General features: G+C 44.9%; 1 protein-coding gene across 1 annotated transcript in view; it reads left to right on the forward strand.

Annotated features, from left to right (window-relative positions):
• Window positions 1–20000, forward strand: part of stxbp4 (syntaxin binding protein 4) — a gene marked incomplete at both ends in the record, with an annotated part of 35071 nt that overhangs the window by 10683 nt on the left and 4388 nt on the right. The window contains 13 exon segments of the mRNA XM_083687617.1: window positions 845–977; window positions 1363–1469; window positions 1602–1827; window positions 1962–2043; window positions 4174–4271; window positions 4957–5053; window positions 5514–5635; window positions 6815–6907; window positions 7226–7291; window positions 11904–12080; window positions 13072–13188; window positions 13530–13579; window positions 15983–16122. Of these exon segments, the coding sequence (XP_083543743.1) occupies window positions 845–977; window positions 1363–1469; window positions 1602–1827; window positions 1962–2043; window positions 4174–4271; window positions 4957–5053; window positions 5514–5635; window positions 6815–6907; window positions 7226–7291; window positions 11904–12080; window positions 13072–13188; window positions 13530–13579; window positions 15983–16122 (1508 nt within the window).

A 20000-nucleotide genomic window follows, 5' to 3' on the forward strand; every position in this document is an offset into this window, starting at 1 on the left:
CACATCTTCATTGACTGTAGACCATATCTCTGTCTAACAGAAATACTTATATAGTGCATTCGGAAAGTCTTCAGACCCCTTCACTTTTTGCACATTTTGTTATGTTACAGCCTTATTCTAAAATGGATACAATTCATTTTTTTCCTCATCAATCTACACACAATACCCCATAATGACAAAGCGAAAACAGGTTTTTAGAAATGTTTGCTAATTTATTACAAATAAAAAACTGAAATATCACAAGCTGAGCAATAGGGGGAGAAGGGCCATCGTCAGGGAGGTGACCTGGTCTGATGAAACCAAGATTGAACTCTTTGGCCTGAATGCCAAGCGTCACGTCTGGAGGAAACCAGGCACCGTTCACCTGGCCAATACCATCCCTATGGTGAAGCATGGTGGTGGCAGCATCATGCTGTTGGGATGTTTTTCAGCAGCAGGGACTGGGAGACTCGTCAGGATCGAGGGAAAGATGAACAGAGCAAAGTACAGAGAGATCATTGATGAAAACCTGCTCCAGACCGCTCAGGACCTCAGCCTTCAAAACCTGTTTTGGCTTTGTCATGGGGTATTGTGTGTAGATTGATAGGGGAAAAAATGAATTTAATCTATTTTAGAATAAGGCATAACAAAATGTGGAAAAAGTGAAAGGGTCTGAATACTTTCCGAATGCACTGTATACAGAGAGAGAGTTTAATCAGGTCATCTTGAATAAAACCAGCATGGCTTTGTGTATTTAATCAGGCTCAGATTCAATGTACTAGTCTGAGCAAGTATTCCTCATCTCTTTCTCTCTCTCTTTCTCTCTCTCTCTGCACTCTCTTTCTCTCCCCTTCTCTCTCCCTAGTTACAGCGCTATTCAGTTGATATGCGTTTCCAAGGGAACAGGCTTGGGTCTTGTCATCAAGGGCGGAGCTAACCGAGCTGAGGGACCAATGATATTAATTCAGGAAATAGTGCCGGGAGGAGACTGCCAGCGGGTGACTATCTGTCTGTGTACTTCCTTAAACAGGTGTTCTCTGGTGCTTCACTGCTGTGTCCAGTGGTACTGTTTCCAACAAAACTGTGTTGTTTCTTTGGGTTTTGGTGTCAAAGTGTAAAAGCTAAGCAGTAGTGTCCTTGTTGATTATGTGCTCTGTCTTCTTGTTAGTCTATGTGTCTTAATCTGCTCCTGGTCATTAACCTGATTCTGCTCTTTGTGAAACAATGAAATAAATATGCAGGCAGATAATATTCACTTCAAACATAGATAGAGGATGGAAATGTGCCCCCTGTGGTTTATAGTGGTACTGTATAAGCAGCACAAGTCACAGAAGTGGTTTTCTTCACAATTATCCTGATGTGACGGTGTGTTCTGTCCTCTAGGATGGGAGACTCATGGCAGGAGACCAACTGGTGTCTGTCAACAAGGAGTCCTTTATTGGAGTGACGTATGAGGAGGCCAGGAGTGTAATCACACGCACTAAGCTCAGGTGGGGCGTGTGTCCTGAATATGACCTCAATAACACAAGTTTGTTTCCTGAAAAATCCTCGGACCTGTATTATGCTTAACTCTCTTGTTCCATTATCAGCAATGACTTCTCCCTCCTTTGCCCCCTGTACAGACCGGACCCCACGGTGGAAATAGCATTTATTAGGCGGAGGTCCTCCTCCAGCTCCAGCAGTGGTACTCAGAGCCCCATCTCCATCCAGGCCCCGGCCAGTGGAGGAGTACCCCAGCCCAAGCCCCCGTGTCAGGGCACGCTGCAGAACCCTGGAGCCCTGCTCCCCAAGATCACCTCCACACCAAACCCCACCAGCGAGACCCTGCCTCCTCTCAACCTCAGCCAGGTTAGATATGTGGACAAGATACACACACGTAGGCATACACACACACAGGCAGGTTCACACACACACACACACACACACACACACACACACACACAAGCACAACAAACAGAAGAGTATTCCTTTTGTTGCTGCAGGTTCGAGTGGTTCCCGTGAGAGTAGAACAGACATGTGTCTCCTCCCTTCCTCAGAGTGCCAGCAACAAAGACGCCAACCCTGGTGAGACAGTGTCTGTATGAACCCATCCACCTTTAATTGAAGGTTTGATGAGTTGTTTGGGAATGATCACTTGTGTTTGTATTTCTGAACATCGTGTACCCAGTGTGAGAGCACAGTTAGATACGCCTACAGGTGGACTATCAAGTATGCAAACAGGTTGTCAAAGTCACACACACACACACACACACACACACACACACACACACACACACACACACACACACAAACACACACACAAACACACACACACAGACAGATACCAGTCAAATGAGATTTACCCCTCTGGCGTTATCTGACAGGCACAGCAGGAGTCATGTCATAAAGTCAGTCACGCAAACACACCCCAGCTGAGCTAATAATAGAGAGCAGGCCTGAGACCCATATACTGTAGGAAAACAATTTAGAAAACAAACACAACACACACACACACACACACACACACACACACACACACACACACACACACACACACACACACACACACACACACACACACACACACACCAGACCAAACGGTAATTACTGCTCACCTACTGTATACTTGAGAAATCATATAGTCCTGTATATTATTCTACATCTTCTATATCTATTCTCCACCACGTCTTTATGCAGTTCTGAGCTGTTCTGTTTTTACTCTATGATTCTACTCCGCTCTACTTTACTCTTTACTCGGTTCTATACGACTCGATATTGTTCTAAGCGATCCCTTTCGCTGGTCTGTAATGTTTAACGCTGTTCAATGTAGTTCTATGTAACATGACTCAGTAGAGTGTATCAAAGAGTGTTTGGACAGAGCGTAGTGAGGGACAGATGGCGCGTGGCATGCTGCCTGGGTGAGGAGGAAGCGAGGCGGGTGGGAGTCCTGGACTGGAGACGCTCGACGGGGAGGTGTCAAACACATCCTGTTTGTCTGCCTCCCAATGACACAGAACAAGCTGTCAGCTTCTTGAGGAATTCCAGCTCTATGTGTACCTAACAACAACGGGAATGACGTCACACACACTCTCCGGTGCTGATTAGAGGTTCCCTATAGGCTCAGATCTGGGATCAGCTTCCCCTGCTAACATCCTCAGCTTAACCATAAAGGGGAGGGATGCTAAACTGACCTCAGATCAGTGTTTTAAGGGCCATGTTGATCCTACGCCCCCTGTCACTGGTTCCTCGGGAATGTGAGCGATCAGATTACTGTCTTCAGTGAGTGAAGATGACAGATGAAGTGACTGGGCTGGGTGTCTGTTCGGATTCTTGAAATTCCCCTGGGGGCACACACACATTTTCTCAGCGCACGTCTGTCTGTCAGTGTCGGTTCCGCCGACTCAAGTCAAGATAATTCGATGACATGGCAAACAATTAGAAGGTTTAGTCAGGCCCTTCATACAGTACACATTTTTCTCCCTGGATGAAGTTTTGTTGTTTGTGTCTAAATGTGGTATGAGAACCGCCTATCACATCTCAATCGGTACCCCGAGAGAGACAAACGCGGCTCGGTCGTCGTGAGCACAGGTGAACTACAGGTGTGAACAGTTTGAGTTTGGAAAACAGGCAGGGCAATGGGAGCGGAACGCTCATGAAAGCAACTGACAAAACTGCGACAGTATTCTGATGGATTGCTTCGCCTTGCGCCTGCTTTCCCTGTGTGATGATGAGTGTATTCCAGATGTTCACTGTCAGAGATGTGTCAGCGTGGGGAGATGATAGATAGGATAGATTGATAACAAAAAGTTGAGAACAAGGACCCTGTTGGAAAGTGTGACTTAAAGGGCTGCCAAGCAACACAATCTAATCTGGTAGTTGTTGAATGAGAAACAATGCAGGGATGTGTATGACCTATCGGGAATGTTTGGTCACATTTTCCAAAACCTGCCTAAAACTAGTCCTAGACTGATAGGCATCTTCAATGGAGAGTCTCCATTGAACATGTGATTTAGTCTAATATTTTATCTGTAGGAAACCACCTCATGATGTGTTGTTGTGAACATAATGTATTAGAGAGGCCAAACAGTCATAAAACTTAGTCATCATTAAACATGAACCTCTGGCTGTGGAACCTGAAACCCACAGACGCACAGGTGTGATATCTAATCATAACTGTTCACTAATCTACAGTGTCACCTGTCTCTCTCTACCCAGAATCCTCCTCTACCTGTCAGCCAATGAGCGGTCAGCCCCCACAAAGGAAGCGCTCCCTAACCCCCAGCTGTCGCCTCAAACTCGAGAGATTGGAGCAGGTCGGTGTGTGTGTGTGTGTGTGTGTGTGTGTGTGTGTGAGTGTGCGTGTGTGTGCGTATGTGTGGCTATGATGTACTGTATATGTGTATTTGGATGTGGTTTCCCTGCAAAGGTCATTGTAGTGTAATGATTGTCACATCTCTTTAGCTAAACAGATCAATAAGTCATTACTGCTACGCTGTCATTTGCTCTGGCCTAATCAAACAGCCGCCTACAGTCAAGCCTGTGTGTGTGTGTGTGTGTGTGTGTGTGTGTGTGTGTGTGTGTGTGTGTGTGTGTGTGTGTGTGTGTGTTTGTGTGTGTGTGTGTGTGTGTGTGTGTGTGAGATCCATACACTCCCACGGCATCAAGGCAAAATCGTTTGCCAATATTCACATCCAACATGCTCAATCACGCTAGGGGTGAAGGAGTGTACCGATATGTGTGGTTTTGTCAAGCCAGTGTGTGGGCATATGCAAGTGTGTGTGCGTGTGTATGTGATCCATACACACCCACTGCATAATGGCAAAATCATCAGGCAATATTCACATCCAGCATGCTCAATCACGCTAGGGGTGAAGGAGTTTACTGGTACGTGTGGTTAGCGTGGAAACTGTATGTGAGCGCTGACTGTGTATTTGAGCTGTGTGTGTGTGTGTGTGTGTGTGTGTGTGTGTGTGTGTGTGTGTGTGTGTGTGTGTGTAGGCTCTGGATACGCTTGGCCTGAAGCCCTCAGAGGCACAGAAACAGATCTTGAAGGTCAGACTACAAGCAGACCCTTCTGGGACCGTGGCCTATGCAGGTAAGAAGACTGCACCTCCATGACCCCTGACCTTTTACCTAACCTGACCCAATGCACTCTGTACTGTACCTACAATATGCCTATCAATCACTAATCAAACCAACATCCTAATCAGACCCTGCCATTATTCTTACCATAACCCTAACCACGACCGCCTTCCTAAATGTAACCCTGACTCTCTAAACCGTACCCATCTTACGGTTTACCCATCACCAACCCTAATCCTAAACCATCACCTCCCTACCCAACTCTGACCTCACCTAATCCAATAAACCTACACAAGTGACCTCACATCGACCTATCATTCTTTGACCCCGGCTGGTGCCACTTAAGAGCACATTTATGATGTGCATATCAAACAATTGTTCGATCCAAAATGTGCGTCGATCAAGCCTCTGCATGTCTGCGTTGTGCGTGTGTGGCACGCCAGAGAAACGCCAGGTGTTTTTTTTGCATGCAGATTTTGAGGCCATCACCCGCGAGTTGCTGAAGCTGCAGTCGGAGGAGTCGGGTGTTGGTCACGGGGCCAGGTTCGCCCCAGACAACCTCTCCGTCGTGTTAGAGTCGCCCACCAACCCGAGGGTAGGACACCGCTCATCTTTATCAAGACATGTTTTTTTTTTTGTTGTTGTTTCTTCTCCTACTTTGACTAGGCTACATTCAGATTAGAGTAATACAGATATTGAGGTACAGTTTAGAGTAATACAGATATTGAGGTACAGTAATTCCATCGAAGCGTTGGTTTAGTTTGAGGCCATTGAGACTTTATTAGAAGGCGACGTACTGTATTACTATGAAGTCCTTTCGGGGTGTCCTACAGAGTGAGGGGTGTCCTACAGAGTGAGGAACAGAGTGAGGGGTGTCCTACAGAGTGAGGGGTGTCCTACAGAGTGAGGGGTGTCCTACAGAGTGAGGGGTGTCCTACAGAGTGAGGAACAGAGTGAGGGGTGTCCTACAGAGTGAGGGGTGTCCTACAGAGTGAGGGGTGTCCTACAGAGTGAGGGGTGTCCTACAGAGTGAGGGGTGTCCTACAGAGTGAGGAACAGAGTGAGGGGTGTCCTACAGAGTGAGGGGTGTCCTACAGAGTGAGGGGTGTCCTACAGAGTGAGGGGTGTCCTACAGAGTGAGGGGTGTCATTAACATTATCATGGGAATGAGGAATGCTGTTGGTGTTGTGTTGTATATGTTGTATTGTATACATCTGTTGATGCACTGCTCTGTCAGAGGTGTGATTGTGGTAATGATCGGTGATGTCCTCCTTCTCAACAAGCGTTGGAGGAGAATGTGGTAGAGGAGTAAAGCCTTATTACTTCTATGACATGCACCCCTGAGCTGATGTTGTTAGCTTGTTGAGTACGGAAGGCTTGTTTCGTTAGGAAGTAGAGCGTTAGTAACTTCTTCCTCTGTTGCTGGCGGTGTGTGTGTGTGTAATGTGTTTCGGTGCTGATGGTGAGATTTGAATAGTTATGCTGTATTGTTTGAATGTAGACACTGCAGTGATATGCTCCTGTCTTGATGGTGTGTGTGTGTGTGTGTGTGTGTACATTTGTGTGTGTGTGTGTGTGGGTGTGTGGGTGTGGGTGTGTGGGTGTGTGGGTGTGTGGGTGTGTGGGTGTGTCTGTGCCTGTGCCTGTGTCTGTGTCTGTGCGTGTGTCTGTGCGTGTGTCTGTGCGTGTGTCTGTGCCTGTGTGTGTGCGTGTGTGTGTGTGTGTGTGTGTGTCTGTGCGTGTGTGCGTGCGTGCGTGCGCGTGTGTGTAAAAGCCTTCATTGTCAGACTCATCTGATGACCTGGAGGAGATGGAGCGACTGAGGAAAGACCACATCGAGGCTCTGAAGGACATCAAGAAACTACAGGTACCGTTCACATTCAACCCTGGCTACAGCAAGGCTACAGGTACCGTTCACGTTCACGTTCAACACCGGCTACAGCAAGGCTACAGGTACCGTTCACATTCAACACCGGCTACAGCAAGGCTCAATAAATACATACGTGTGCCTCTGATGTGGTAGTAGCCTAGTGCTGAGAGTTTTGCTCATTCGTTTGTAAGTATTTTCAATTATAACTCATAACTAAAAATGTCATTGATTGAATGCGAGGAATGCACAGTCGTGATTGATTACCTCTCAAACTAATGATGATTGGAGTTGTTGTTTGTGTTCCTTGCCCTCCAGGAGCAGTTGGCTGAGTCACAGAAACTCCATCGTCAGATGCAGGAGGAGCTGAACAGGGTCAAACAGGTGGGTCAGTGGTGTACCGTGCCATACCATAAACAGGTGTGTCTGCTGTATTGGTTTCTACTGTATTGGGGTCTACTGTATTGGTTTCTACTGTATTGGGGTCTACTGTATTGGTTTCACGGTAGGTTTACCGGGGGAGTTGGGCATTTTTTGGTTCCCAAGTAATTCACAACGAATGTGCGCACGAACACACACACCCGCACACCCGCACACACACACACGCACGCACGTACGCACGCACGCACGCACGCACGCACGCACGCACGCACGCACACACACACACACACACACACACACACACACACACACTCCAGCATTATTAGATGGTTGATCTCCATGGTGCAGTAATCATGCTCTTGCTCACACACTTGTACCCATGGGTGTCACTCTGAAGAGTTCTCTGAGTGTGCTTAACGCACAGAATATAGCCCGTAACAGCACTCCTGCAGCGTGTGTGTGGGAGGGAGGGAGGGAGGGAGGGAGGGAGGGGCTACCAATGTAGGCCTGCAGTATGGGTTGTGTGTGGCCACTGTTGGAATGGAGGCATGTGGATCCTAAACAGTCCTGGGCTGCATGATGAGTCACAGACACAGGGTCTCACCTTCTCCCTCGCCTCTCCAGTTTGGAGCTCTGCTAACTCAGATGGGACTGTTGCATAATGCCCTCAGATCAATATCCACATTTAAACACAGCCAACCACTGCGCCCAACAGAGCCTTGAACACTAGCATCTGTATTTTTAAGACATTGTTGCTATGGCAGAAAGAGGTGAAGGGAGAGGAATTGAGCTTGATTGTGCGTACTTCATGTTGCAAAGCTACATCTCCCATGGGGCAGAAATCATCGAGAGTGCCTGTATGTCATCCATGATGTGCGTTTAGAGAAGCTCCATTTGATGAAAACCTGGTCACACATGAACCAATCAAACATTCTTGTCTGTGTGTCACAAAACTGATTGCACCTGGCTATCAGGTTCAGAGCACACGCAGGCAAGCACGCACGCACACACACACACACACACACACACACACACACACACACACACACACACACACACACACACACACACACACACAGACTATCATGTTCATCTCTCATCTAATTCAGAACTCCAAAGCTCTCTACAACCACTGCATATTTGATCAACCCTGTATGGAGCTGAGCTGAAGAGCTGAGCTGAAGAGCTGAGCTGAAGGGCTGTAACTCCCTGACTCCTCATCCACACTGCCATGCTGCCCTTCCCAGGCCGGCTATAAAAAGGTTCTTTGAATTGTGGATGTTGCTTTCAGTTACACAACATTTCCACTCTTTTTCATGGAAATAAAGGGTTCACGAGTTGAAGGTCTTCTCGCACTGGTTGATCTGGCGAAACTGGGAATTACTTTGGCTTAGAAATGTCCGAAGGAAAGGCAGATCTTATTTTTTCCTCTCCTGTAAAGCTCACTTCAAGTGGTTGCATTTGTCGTGTTCTTTCACAGCAGACAGGAACAGTCATAGACTCAGACCGAGAGGGAAGAAGAATTACATAACACATACCCCGCTGTTCACACAGTGCCAAGAACCCATTGGAAATACAAATATAGATCATATTGTTCAAAAGAAAAAGGTAATAACATGCGCAGAGGGCCGCAGTGACAGGGACGTTAGGTCATTGGCAAAGGTCACAACGGCATCCCATGGAGCCATGCGATGTTTGATCAGCTTGCATGGGACCAGTGTGGTTTAGAAGAGAGCTTTTCATCTCGCTAGATGGAGAGATGGAGTTGGAGATGAAGTGGCTGACATTTTCATTTGAGAATGAGGTCACTGTAACCCAGGTTGTCTTTGACACTATGAGGGGCCTCACCCCCTGGGGCCGCAGCTGGAAGCATCAGACCCATGTACGTCTCCATTAGTTACCTAATCACACACACACACACATGCGCACACACACGCACACACGCACACACACACACGCACACACGCATGTGCACACACACTGTGCTGTGTGCAGCCCCTGATGTGGTTGGTCATTATTCCACTGTCTTACCCACTCATCAGCTTATGTGTTCATATCTCTCTCAATCCCTCTCTCTTTCTCTCTCTTTCTCTCTCTCTCTCTCTCTCTCTCTCTCTCTCTCTCTCTCTCTCTCTCTCTCTCCACGGAATGCCAGTTCACAGAATTGTTGGTACTCCTGCTGGCAACCCGAACAAAGAACAGATGGGCCACTGTGTGTGCGTGTGTGTGTGTGTGGGGGTGTGTGGGTGTGTGGGTGTGTGTGCGCGTGTGTGTGTGTGTGTGTCTGTGGACATGTGTGTGTGTATGTACGCGTGTATGTGTGTTTATGTGTGATCGTGCTGTTTGATCCCTGCTGTCATTTAAAAATAAACACCTTGCTGGTGATGACCTACATCTCCCCTCATAATGTCCGCTCAGATCGTCCTTTACACGACCACACCTCAGGAGGCTCAACCTGTTAGATCCCGTTGGATTGGCACATGTTCTGTTTTTATCAATATCTATTGTCTGCTTTTTTTCACACGGCGTTCAATGATGCCGTTTGGTCATGCAGCGTAGGCAGTTTGTTATGTACTGTGTACCGTGTTTTGAATAGAGTACAAGTAAGCCGAAACACCTCGATCTCTGCTGCCGCGCTAGAGTGCGTTCATTTGAACTGACCTTATGTTCAAGGTGCCTGTTGATTGTCTATCCGCTGTCCCTCCACGGTCGTGAGTGACCGTCACCCTGAAGGCAGTGATGTCACCTCGTTAACATCTTCTGCTTGTTTGTGGTGTGCATATTAGTGGAATAGTCAAGTTCATCTATGTTTTCTCAGTATCGACTCCATGCTTTAAGGAACAATCTGGCATTGTTACATATATTTTTTGACGTTTAAATAAATGATACTGTATATAGCCATTGGTTCTTGAAGAATATAACTAATATATTCCTCATCAACCTAGTCCAACTGTCTTACCCCATCAGAACCCAAAGAATAAGCTTGTTTTGCTCCATTGTGTGTAAATGATGTAACTGTAAACAAAAGCTTCAAAACATGGTTAAAACTATATGTTTTTATCCCATGAACGGTCAGTCCTTGCATCCATAGCTCCCTTTATGAATTTGAGAGTCGTAACATTTCTTCATCCTCATCCTCATCCTCAGCTGTTTACCCAAACGATGTAGCCTGGTGACCGCTTTGTTGTTCCCACTATGGGAAATTGATTCTGCCTCTGCCTTTGCTCGTCAGATTTAACCTGACAGCATGCACCTGATCATAATCTAACGGTGATTAGGGGGGCTTATGCTGTTGTGTGCTGAAGCGGGCCGTGACATAATAATCTTAGATCTCGGATCATCTTACTCTCCTTTGCTCCTCTCCTCAACCATTAGCAGGGGAAAACAAGCAGCACTGACCGGTGTCTTTAGCCATCTTCATCCTAGCATAGCACCATGCTCCACCTAGCATAGCACCATGGGATTTGTAGTATTTGTTTCAGGAGTGTGTAGTACCTATTGACTGCATGGCTGTAGTACTGGAGGTGTTGCTTGCCACCTAACAGTAATAGAATGAATGGCTCCCTAAGAATTGCAGCGGGTGTCTCTGTTCCTCATCATGGTTATGTAAGTAGAATGACGCGTCCCGTATGGGCCTTACCTAAGATCGGTTTCATGTGGTTGAGGTGAGGGATTTGGGAAGGGTAAGATGATCCTAGAACTGTGCCCAGGAGTAACTTATCCCGAGGGTTGTGACGGTGTGTAAGTGGTTTTCTGTCAGGTTGGTATGGGCTCCCCTCTGGGGTTGTACCATCCATCATGTGTTGTTATTGTTCCAACTCGTCTCTCATGTGAAATGATGGCAGAGGGAAACGCTGCGTGTCTGTGGCTCACTCCTCCACAACGCGCCCTGAGACTAATGACAAATGACCTCGAAAGGCCTCGGAAAAAGAAAAAATTTAGTTCTGCTTTTAACACAATTCATTCATTCATTCATGGATTTATTCTATCCATCCATTTATTGACTCAGTCCCTCATTCATAGTCGCTTGAATCCATGGAAATATGCTGGACTGGTTTAGTAGTTTGGCTGTGACGTGATCACACAGAAAGACATGCTTTACCATGACAGGAACTGGCAGCCTAAACCCCAGTTAGACGTTGATGCTTCGTAAGATGATTCAGCTTCAGTGTGGAATGCTTTGTCATAACACTGATGTGCAGTGACATTGTAGAATGCTTAATCTGACTTTAGTGCACTGTGAGGTCTGTGGAGGGAAAATGCGTTGTCATGATATGGTTATGCCCCAAGATGATTATTCATGATAGCATACACATTAAGATGTGTAGTGGTCATTTATTCATGTATTTATTCATGTTATCTAATTTAATTGTCAGGGGCAGTGCAAATTGAATGGCCGTGGGTGCTCTTTTCTCTGCTAGCATGTGTGTGTGTATGTGTGTGTGTGTGTGTGTGTGTCTGTGTGTCTGTCTGTGTGTGTGTCTGTGTCTGTGTGCTGTACCAGTGCTGGCAGTGAGGCCTCCAGGACAGTAACTCCAGGACAGCTCACTCTCTCTCCCTCATTCTCCTCTCCTCTCCTCTCCTCTCCTCTCCTCTCCTCTCCTCTCTGGGGCAGGAGGTAAAAGCTGGAACGGAGGAGAGCCGGGGGCTGCGGAGCCGGATCCACCTGGCGGAGGCCGCCCAGAAGCAGGCGCGGGGGATGGAGAAGGACTATGAGGAGGTGATCCACCTCCTGGAGGCTGAGATCGCCGAGCTCAAGACCCAGAGGACACAGAACCCTGCCCAGGCTAAGGTAAAGGTGACTTGAGGGCAGGTTGGAGTGAGAAGAATTAAGAAACCACAGAGCTCCCCTGAAATAGGCCCTTTCTCAACTGTTAGTAACTCCATTCCTCGATTCCTGGTTCTCCCCTCTCCCCTGGGCTATGTAGGTCTATGGTCCACTCCTGGTTTTTCCTCTTCCCTGGTCTGGGTATAGTCCTGGTTTTCTCCTCTCCCCTGGTAGGGTAGGCCTATTGTCCACTCCTGGTTTTCGTCTCTCCCTGGGTCTGGATTTAGTCCTGGTTCTCCCCTCTCCCTTAGGCTAGGTAAGCCTGTAGTCCGCTCCTGGTTTTATTCTCTTCCCTGCTGGTTAAGTAGGTCAGTGTTTGCTTTGTATTATTCAGTGCTGAGCAGAGCTGGTTTAATGTGATCTCTCTCTCTCTCTCTCTGACGTCGATTTAGGGGTTATTTTTAAAAATCTGGCTAGCAACCCTACAGGTCAGGAGACCTGCATTCAAAACTGTAGTTCAGAAAGTTCAACTATCATTATATTACTTGAACACCAAACATTTTTGGGTGTTCAAATGTGAGTTTAAAAAATCCCCACCAGAGCCATGCCAGAGCACCGTCATTGTCATGAATCATTATTTGATACATGGCACTCAGCAGCCAATAAACTTGAAACTGTAGACATACAGTATACACACTCTACTGTTATGTGTATGTACTGATGTATGAACACAAATACATCCAGGACTAGACAAGTGTAATTCTGGGGACGCTGGTGGAGGTATAAATCGCAGGATGGGCTCATTGTGATGCATGGAACGGAATGAGGAACGGTATCAAACAGATACCGTTCCTCATTCCATTCCATGCATTACAATGACCCCATCCTCCGATTTCTACCTCCACCAGCCTCCCCAGGGACAGATAGAGAGGTAGACAAAAAAAGAGAGGGAAGATAGACGTACAATGGTGGAATGGAGGCCCCAGAGTTGACCCCTGTGCTGGTGTTGTCACAGGAGCAGACAGAGGAGCTGAAGAAGAGAGTAGCTGTCCTTGAGTGTCAGCTACGGAAGAGCGATGGGGCCAAACAGGGCTATGAGTTGTCCACGGGCAAACTGATCAACTTTGTGGAGGTAGGACCAGAGACAGATTGAAATGTTGGAATCTCAAACTAGTTCACTCCATTCACTCTTCCTCTTCTGCTTGCCAGTGATGCAGTAGCTTTTTACAGTTGGGACGACAACCTTTTAAATGGCATTGCTTCAATGCTACTCATACTGTATGACTCACATTGTATTTTTTGGTTTTGGTTTCCAAAAAACAAATGTGTATTTGGATAATGAATCACATTTTCTGAAAGCAAATACTCAGTAGGGAACAGCTAAAAATATCAAATGCATTTCATTTCGAGGAATTGTGAGTTTATACAGGCTCAGCTTTAATCTTCATGAAACAATGATTTTAATCCAAATAGGTTGTCCAAGACTTCCTCATTGGGCATCAAGGTCCAGTGAAGAGCTCAAGGTAAGAACTGACTGTGCTTGGGCTGACACTTCAACATTCCTTTCATTGTGTGTCTGTTGCCTGAAAGTTCATTCTTCCCAGTTTCAATTGGAAAGAGAGACATGTTGTTTATAGTCAGTTGTCTGTTAGTTTATAGACTGTTGTCTGTTAGTTTATAGTCAGTTGTCTGTTAGTTTATAGTCTGTTGTCTGTTAGTTTATAGTCAGTTGTCTGTTAGTTTATAGTCAGTTGTCTGTTAGTTTATAGACTGTTGTCTGTTAGTTTATAGACTGTTGTCTGTGTGATATTGAGTTGTGGCTCATATGTAAACAGATGAGGTCAGTTCAAAACGCAGTGCTCTTACCATCGGTGTCTGTTTTTTCTGATATCTCCTGGAATATATCATAGTAAAGAAGAAATGTCACACAAGACACAGATTTATACTCAGTCAATTATTCTTATTTATTCCTGCAGCATAGTTGCTGATAAAAGATGACCAGATGACGTTTCAGCTCACGTCTTCATCAGGGGAATGATGAATCATATTGCGTCAATATGTTTTGTTTTGACACACACAGATGTCAGTCATCAATTATTATGTTACATACTGTCGTTCAAATATCACAATACATTCAGTAACATTAATTCAACTTGTACAATAGTTACATAATTGAGTCTTATATAAGACTTTGGTGCTACATGTTTTATTGATGAGTCTTTTATTGATATACCGATATCCTGTGGTACAAATTATCCTTGACCTCCTTAAATAAAATTCCCTTCACATAGTTGACAAAGAAAAAAGATGTGTCATTTAGTGCCATTTGTTGCTATTAGCAACAGGCTTTCAGATGTTCAGGCAACAACAGAGCCCTCAGACAAACACTTCCCACTCCAGCACTTCTACGACAAGAAATTCAAAAGCTTCTTTCCTTTTTATGAAATTACACCCCCCCCCACCCCCCCCCCCCCCACCCATCCACCCACCCTTTTCAGTCTCTCTTTCTGAGTGTTCCTAAGCACTCTACATTAGCTGCACAGTGTGTCTAATAAGACCCAATCTGTTAGACCTCCTGTAGTAGCAACCCTTCGTGTGTGTGTGTGTGTGTGTGTGTGTGTGTGTGTGTGTGTGTGTACGTGTTGACCCAGACACCTCAGTGGGAGATATGGCCTTGGCTCTGTAATGAGGGTCCCTGCAGACAGCAGAGCCCATTAGTGGAGTCCTGCTCTCTGTTCCTTCTGGTCAGCCAAAGGCTAAAGTAAGGCTTTGAATCAAACATGATCCCAGCAGAACAATAATTAACGTTTATAAAGGGTTACCCACTGTTCAATAATGGACTGGTTATGAAACATCTAGCTCTGCCCTTAAGACTGTATGCATGTTATTCTATGAGATCAGGTGATATTATATTAATACTTAGTTTATCTAGGTCAGTCTTACCGGGATAGTATCTCTTTGACTGGTGAAGTTTTACGGAATCACGTAAAGGAAACAAAAAAAATAAGCTCATTTTGAACTGACTGACGTAAAGGCTCATTTTGAACTGACTGACGTAAAGGCTCATTTTGAACTGACTGACGTAAAGGCTCATTTTGAACTGACTGACGTAAAGGCTCATTTTGGGTTCTGTGGCACATCTCACTCCTGTTAATCCACACACGTTGTCATGAAACCGAAGCATGATATTGCCCACTTACCTAAAGATGATAACAATCTGTTTTCCGGCCACTAGGACCTGAACAATCAGTTGTGTAAGTTTGATTCTCTAAAGTGAGGCAGTCTGCGTCATTGGGTTTCGAGAACCTTTTTACAGATGCCTGCCTTCGATACCCCCTACCTACTGTCCTATTGTCCATCTGTAGGTCAGTGGAACACCTCAATGTAGCTTCTGTAACAAAGTATCACATGAGCGCTTGATACACATGACACAATTTCTTTTTACTTGTGTCCCAGTTTGTCTAGTTTGACAAAATATAGGTTGGCGAATGTCCATTACACCATGTTAATTTAAAGAGTGCAAGTTAATATGTGCAATATAATTATATATTCCTCATTGTCAGAAGACAATGACTCTGCCAAGTCTATTCAGTGCCCAAGGATAAACATGTATTTCTCTAATAAGAAAATTAAAGCTAAAGACTTTAATATATATATATATATATATATATATATATATATATATATATATATATAGTCGACATATCTGTATCTATATCAAGGCTATCTAGGCTACATATTAGTGACTAAATTGATTATTGTATGTTTTTAATTGTGACTCCTGATTGCAACCCATGTTTCCCATCTGGGACAATAAAGGAAATTGAACTGAAACTAAACTGAAGTGAACGAAATCTGAATTCAGCCTACAGTACAGTGTCCACATCCTTCTAGTGATGATGACTGGTCCCTCTCTGTCCCTCCAGCTCAGGTGATGTGAAGGCTGGAGCCTCGTCCCAGAGCCTGGCTGCCCGTCTGGGGAAAAAGACCCCGTGGACGGCCGCTACACTAGCTGTGGAAGCTAAAGAACTCACACGAACTGTTAGAGCTATCCTGGAGGTAGATTGTAAGTGATCTCTCATCTCATCTCATCTGGTCTGGTCTGGTCTGGTCTGGTCTGGTCTCGACGCATGGCTGTCTGCATGTCCTGCCCGTCTCTCTCCCTGCTCCTGCATGCCAAACCAACCAGTTCAACAGACACTGAACCACCTCCGTAGTTACTGCACCAGCTTCTCAATAGTCTTCTCATCGACCAACAGACGAACCTGTGGATCTGCACACAGTCTTGATGGCAGCTGCAACAGTTTGTTTTGTGCTATAATATGCAATATACATTATAGATACTGTGGTCTTTCAGTTGTGTCTCCCATCGCTGAAGAAGGATTAGACAGTAGGCATTATTAATCTCACAATTCTTCCGGATGACATATCTACACGAAAAGCCAAATGGATGAACCTTCTGGGACAGTTGGCCCACATTGTGTACTTCCCGGTCTTGTTTTTGATGTCACTGATTGTCTAATCCCTCTTGGTTTTAGTCCAGGGCCGTGTGTCGGAGTCAGGTTGTGAGGCCAAGCAGCGATGACTTCAAAGGTCACTGTCTCGTGTTTCCAGTCTAAAACATGTTAAACTTTGACCTTTTGCCTGGCATGGCTCTCTCCTGGCCTTTTGGCATGTTTAATCTTGTTAAGTCTGAGGATAAAGGGGCAATCAGGCAGGTATTGTGGTGCACTCTTACCTGAGAGCAATGTGTCACCATTACTCATGACTAACATCTGATCTGAACCAAACAAAACCTGCCAGCCAGTGGCAACCTGACTATCTTCTTCTGGAGTAAGTGAATCAATCAGTCACTGTTACTTTTTGTTTCAGGACTTGTGAGCTATAAACCTGTTAAGTTTCAATTGAGCTACAAGACTGTTACATTGCATTTAATTTTTTCGTCTTAGTATTTTCTCAAATTAGGTAATAAGTGAAAAGACACATTTGATAGCCAAAATTCAGCAGGATCAATAGGGCTTTGACACAGTTACATCATGACATCCTTATCATCCACATCGGAACTGCACAAGCACAGACCATCTGGGCTGGAGGGGATGATTACGAAAGTGACCCTTCCATCCTCAGGCCTGTTGTCAAGGGAAGTCTTCTCTGGATTATAATGGCTTGTTAGGCAAAATCTGTGTGTGTGTGTGTGTGTGTGCGTGTGTGTGTGTGTGTGTGTGTGTGTGTGTGTGTGTGTGTGTGTGTGTGTGTGTGTGGTAAAATCTGGTAAATCCAATCCAATATCAGGCTGCCCAAGGTGTACAGGCACACCCCCACCTTACTGAGGTCAGTGTTGCTTGGATACAGTGTTCTACTGAGAGGAGACCATCTTACCTTCGCTTTCCTCCAAACGCTCTGTCTCGGTTTACATGAGTGGACCACACACACACATACACACACACACTTGATTGTATGAAAAGCTTTCACCAAAGGATGTATGTGGGAGGGAAAATTACCACTTGATGATAATGACAGAACCATAATTGACAGAGTTCTCAATCCATTCCGTTGTAGCTTTTTGTTAGACACGCCAATCATATACACACGTGTTGTTTCCTATCTGTACGGTGACTGATCAATCATTAGGATAGTAGTTGCAGTTTAGGGTTAGAATACACAACCTCATGAAATGGTTTTCAACAAACTGTTATCCTCATTTAAGTAGCCTATGCACATGCATGAAGGGTAGTTTATGTATTTGAAGTTAATCAAACATCATACACATTCAGTCAACCACACAGCGCTTAACGCAAATCAGAATTTGACAAAAAGTAAATCTGCCTTATTCAGATAATAACAGATTCTGCCTCACGTCACATCAACATTCTAATCACACGACATAGTCTTTTCTCGTCACTCTGCAGGCTGAAACACAACATGGATATCAAGACTATCCACAATATCATTTTTGACAAACCATTGACAAATATCATTTACAATGGCAAATGGCAAACTACATAATTGGAAATAATACACATTTAAAAATGACTGTATGGCTGTAAATATGGGTGTATACTGTCTGTGCAAACAGACCTTTTATTTGGCTCAAGGTAAAGCTTTTGTTATTTTATTGTGCAGTGCATGTCAAACATTGTACATAATGCAAATGAATAAAGTTCTCCCTCTAAATTGAATCATAATTTTGCCTGTTTTTTGACTGTTTTTTGACTGTGACTTGCCTCCCGTTGTTTGTGTTTCGTATAAAGTGATATCATCACATAACGTGACATGTACAAACACATCAGAATCGTGGTTCAATACACTTGAGAGACGCATTGTTGCACCGCAATGTTTACAAGCAAGGGACTCCAGCCTCGTTTAAGTGACAGTAATCCAGCTGGTACACATAGCGAGACACAAGTCACCTATCCAGTCCATAGAACTAGAATTTGTAGAATAGACAAGGTCCCCATACCCTCAGATTTGCGATTGGTACACCAAACGTGGCGGATAAATCAAAACTGCTAACTGTTCAGTAGGTCTATAGAACACTGATACATGATTCTAATGTGATAAGCATAGAATGAATAAGCATTCCAAATGCCACATGGAAATATGGCCTCCAGTGTACCCACCAGGGAATGTTGGGTCCTTTGAATGCAACACCTTGAATGGAGATGTCCTGTCTATTCATTCTAACTCTATGCTCATCCTCTCAGCGGACAGGCAGGTGTTGGAGAGTCCCAGGTGATGTGTGTCAGTGTTGTCTGATCCTGTGATAATGAGTTTGAGTGTTTGCACACCAGTGCCACTCCCTGTTCCCAGACACAGTCTGCCTGTCTGCATACATGTCTGTGAGTGTCCCAACCTGAACCCTGGCAGGCATGCTCATATCAGTCCCTGTTGTATTTTCATTTGCAGACACTCTGACCCAACTAATATGAGGACAAATTCCCTCTATGAAGACTGTCTGCATTATTTTTCCTGAAAAGTCACTTTATTACGCTTTAATACACTTTTACATTTCTGTTGTCATGGTAACAAAATGCTTTTTAAAATGCGGATTACAGCAATGTAAAGTGACTTTAAAAAATATAATGCAGACAAAGTCTTCAGAGGGGCGCTCTGTCACAATATTAGTTGGCATGGAGTGTTTGTAAGGTGTTTTGGACATATTTTCACAATGAATGGGGCCCTGCGGTGCACCAAAATACTACTATAGACTACTCAGTATCGACTATAAAGAAGCATAATATGCCACTAAAAATTGTCTGGGCTAATCAACTACAGCCAAGGTCACGGCCAAACGAGGACACATGTCTAAATGTTAAGGTAGTGTTTTTATTGTTCTGTTTCGGTTACATTTCCAGATCGTGTTTGTGTTACTGGTGTTAGCGAAACACATTTCCAGTCTTTCTGTGTGAACTGTAGGTGAGCTGCTAGCTTTAGGCTTTTGTCCCTGGCTGAGGCTGATGGATGAGTTACCACTCCCCCTTGGCATAAAGATAATGCCAGGGCAGGAGCCCAAACACCACAGGGTTCACCTGCAATAGGGCCTTCATCTGTGGCCATCCATCAATACTGTGCTCTCTCTCTGTCTCCATCCCAGGTGTGGCCCAGTCATGTGAATGTCTTTGTGTCCACCCCACGGTATTGGGGGAAGTCCCGGTTGGATTGTTAACTGTAAACACAGCCAATAGGATCCAAGATCGACCCATTTCAAAAAGGGTTCCAGATACCACCTTCTTTGAACATCCTCAGAACTAATTATTCAATGTCAACATCACACAAGGCTGGCTTATATTTGACATATATATGTGCTTGCTTAGTTACTTTAGTTCCCTCACTCCTGACAATTCTTGTTATTCATTACTTGGCACCATTTTTTCTTGGCGAAATGACAAGAAAGGTGCTATTCATTTAATCACAGTCACAGCTGTCAGATGGACTGATTAGCTA

The sequence above is a fragment of the Argentina silus genome (genome assembly GCF_951799395.1).
Source record: "Argentina silus genome assembly, chromosome: 16".
Taxonomy (NCBI): domain Eukaryota; kingdom Metazoa; phylum Chordata; class Actinopteri; order Argentiniformes; family Argentinidae; genus Argentina; species Argentina silus.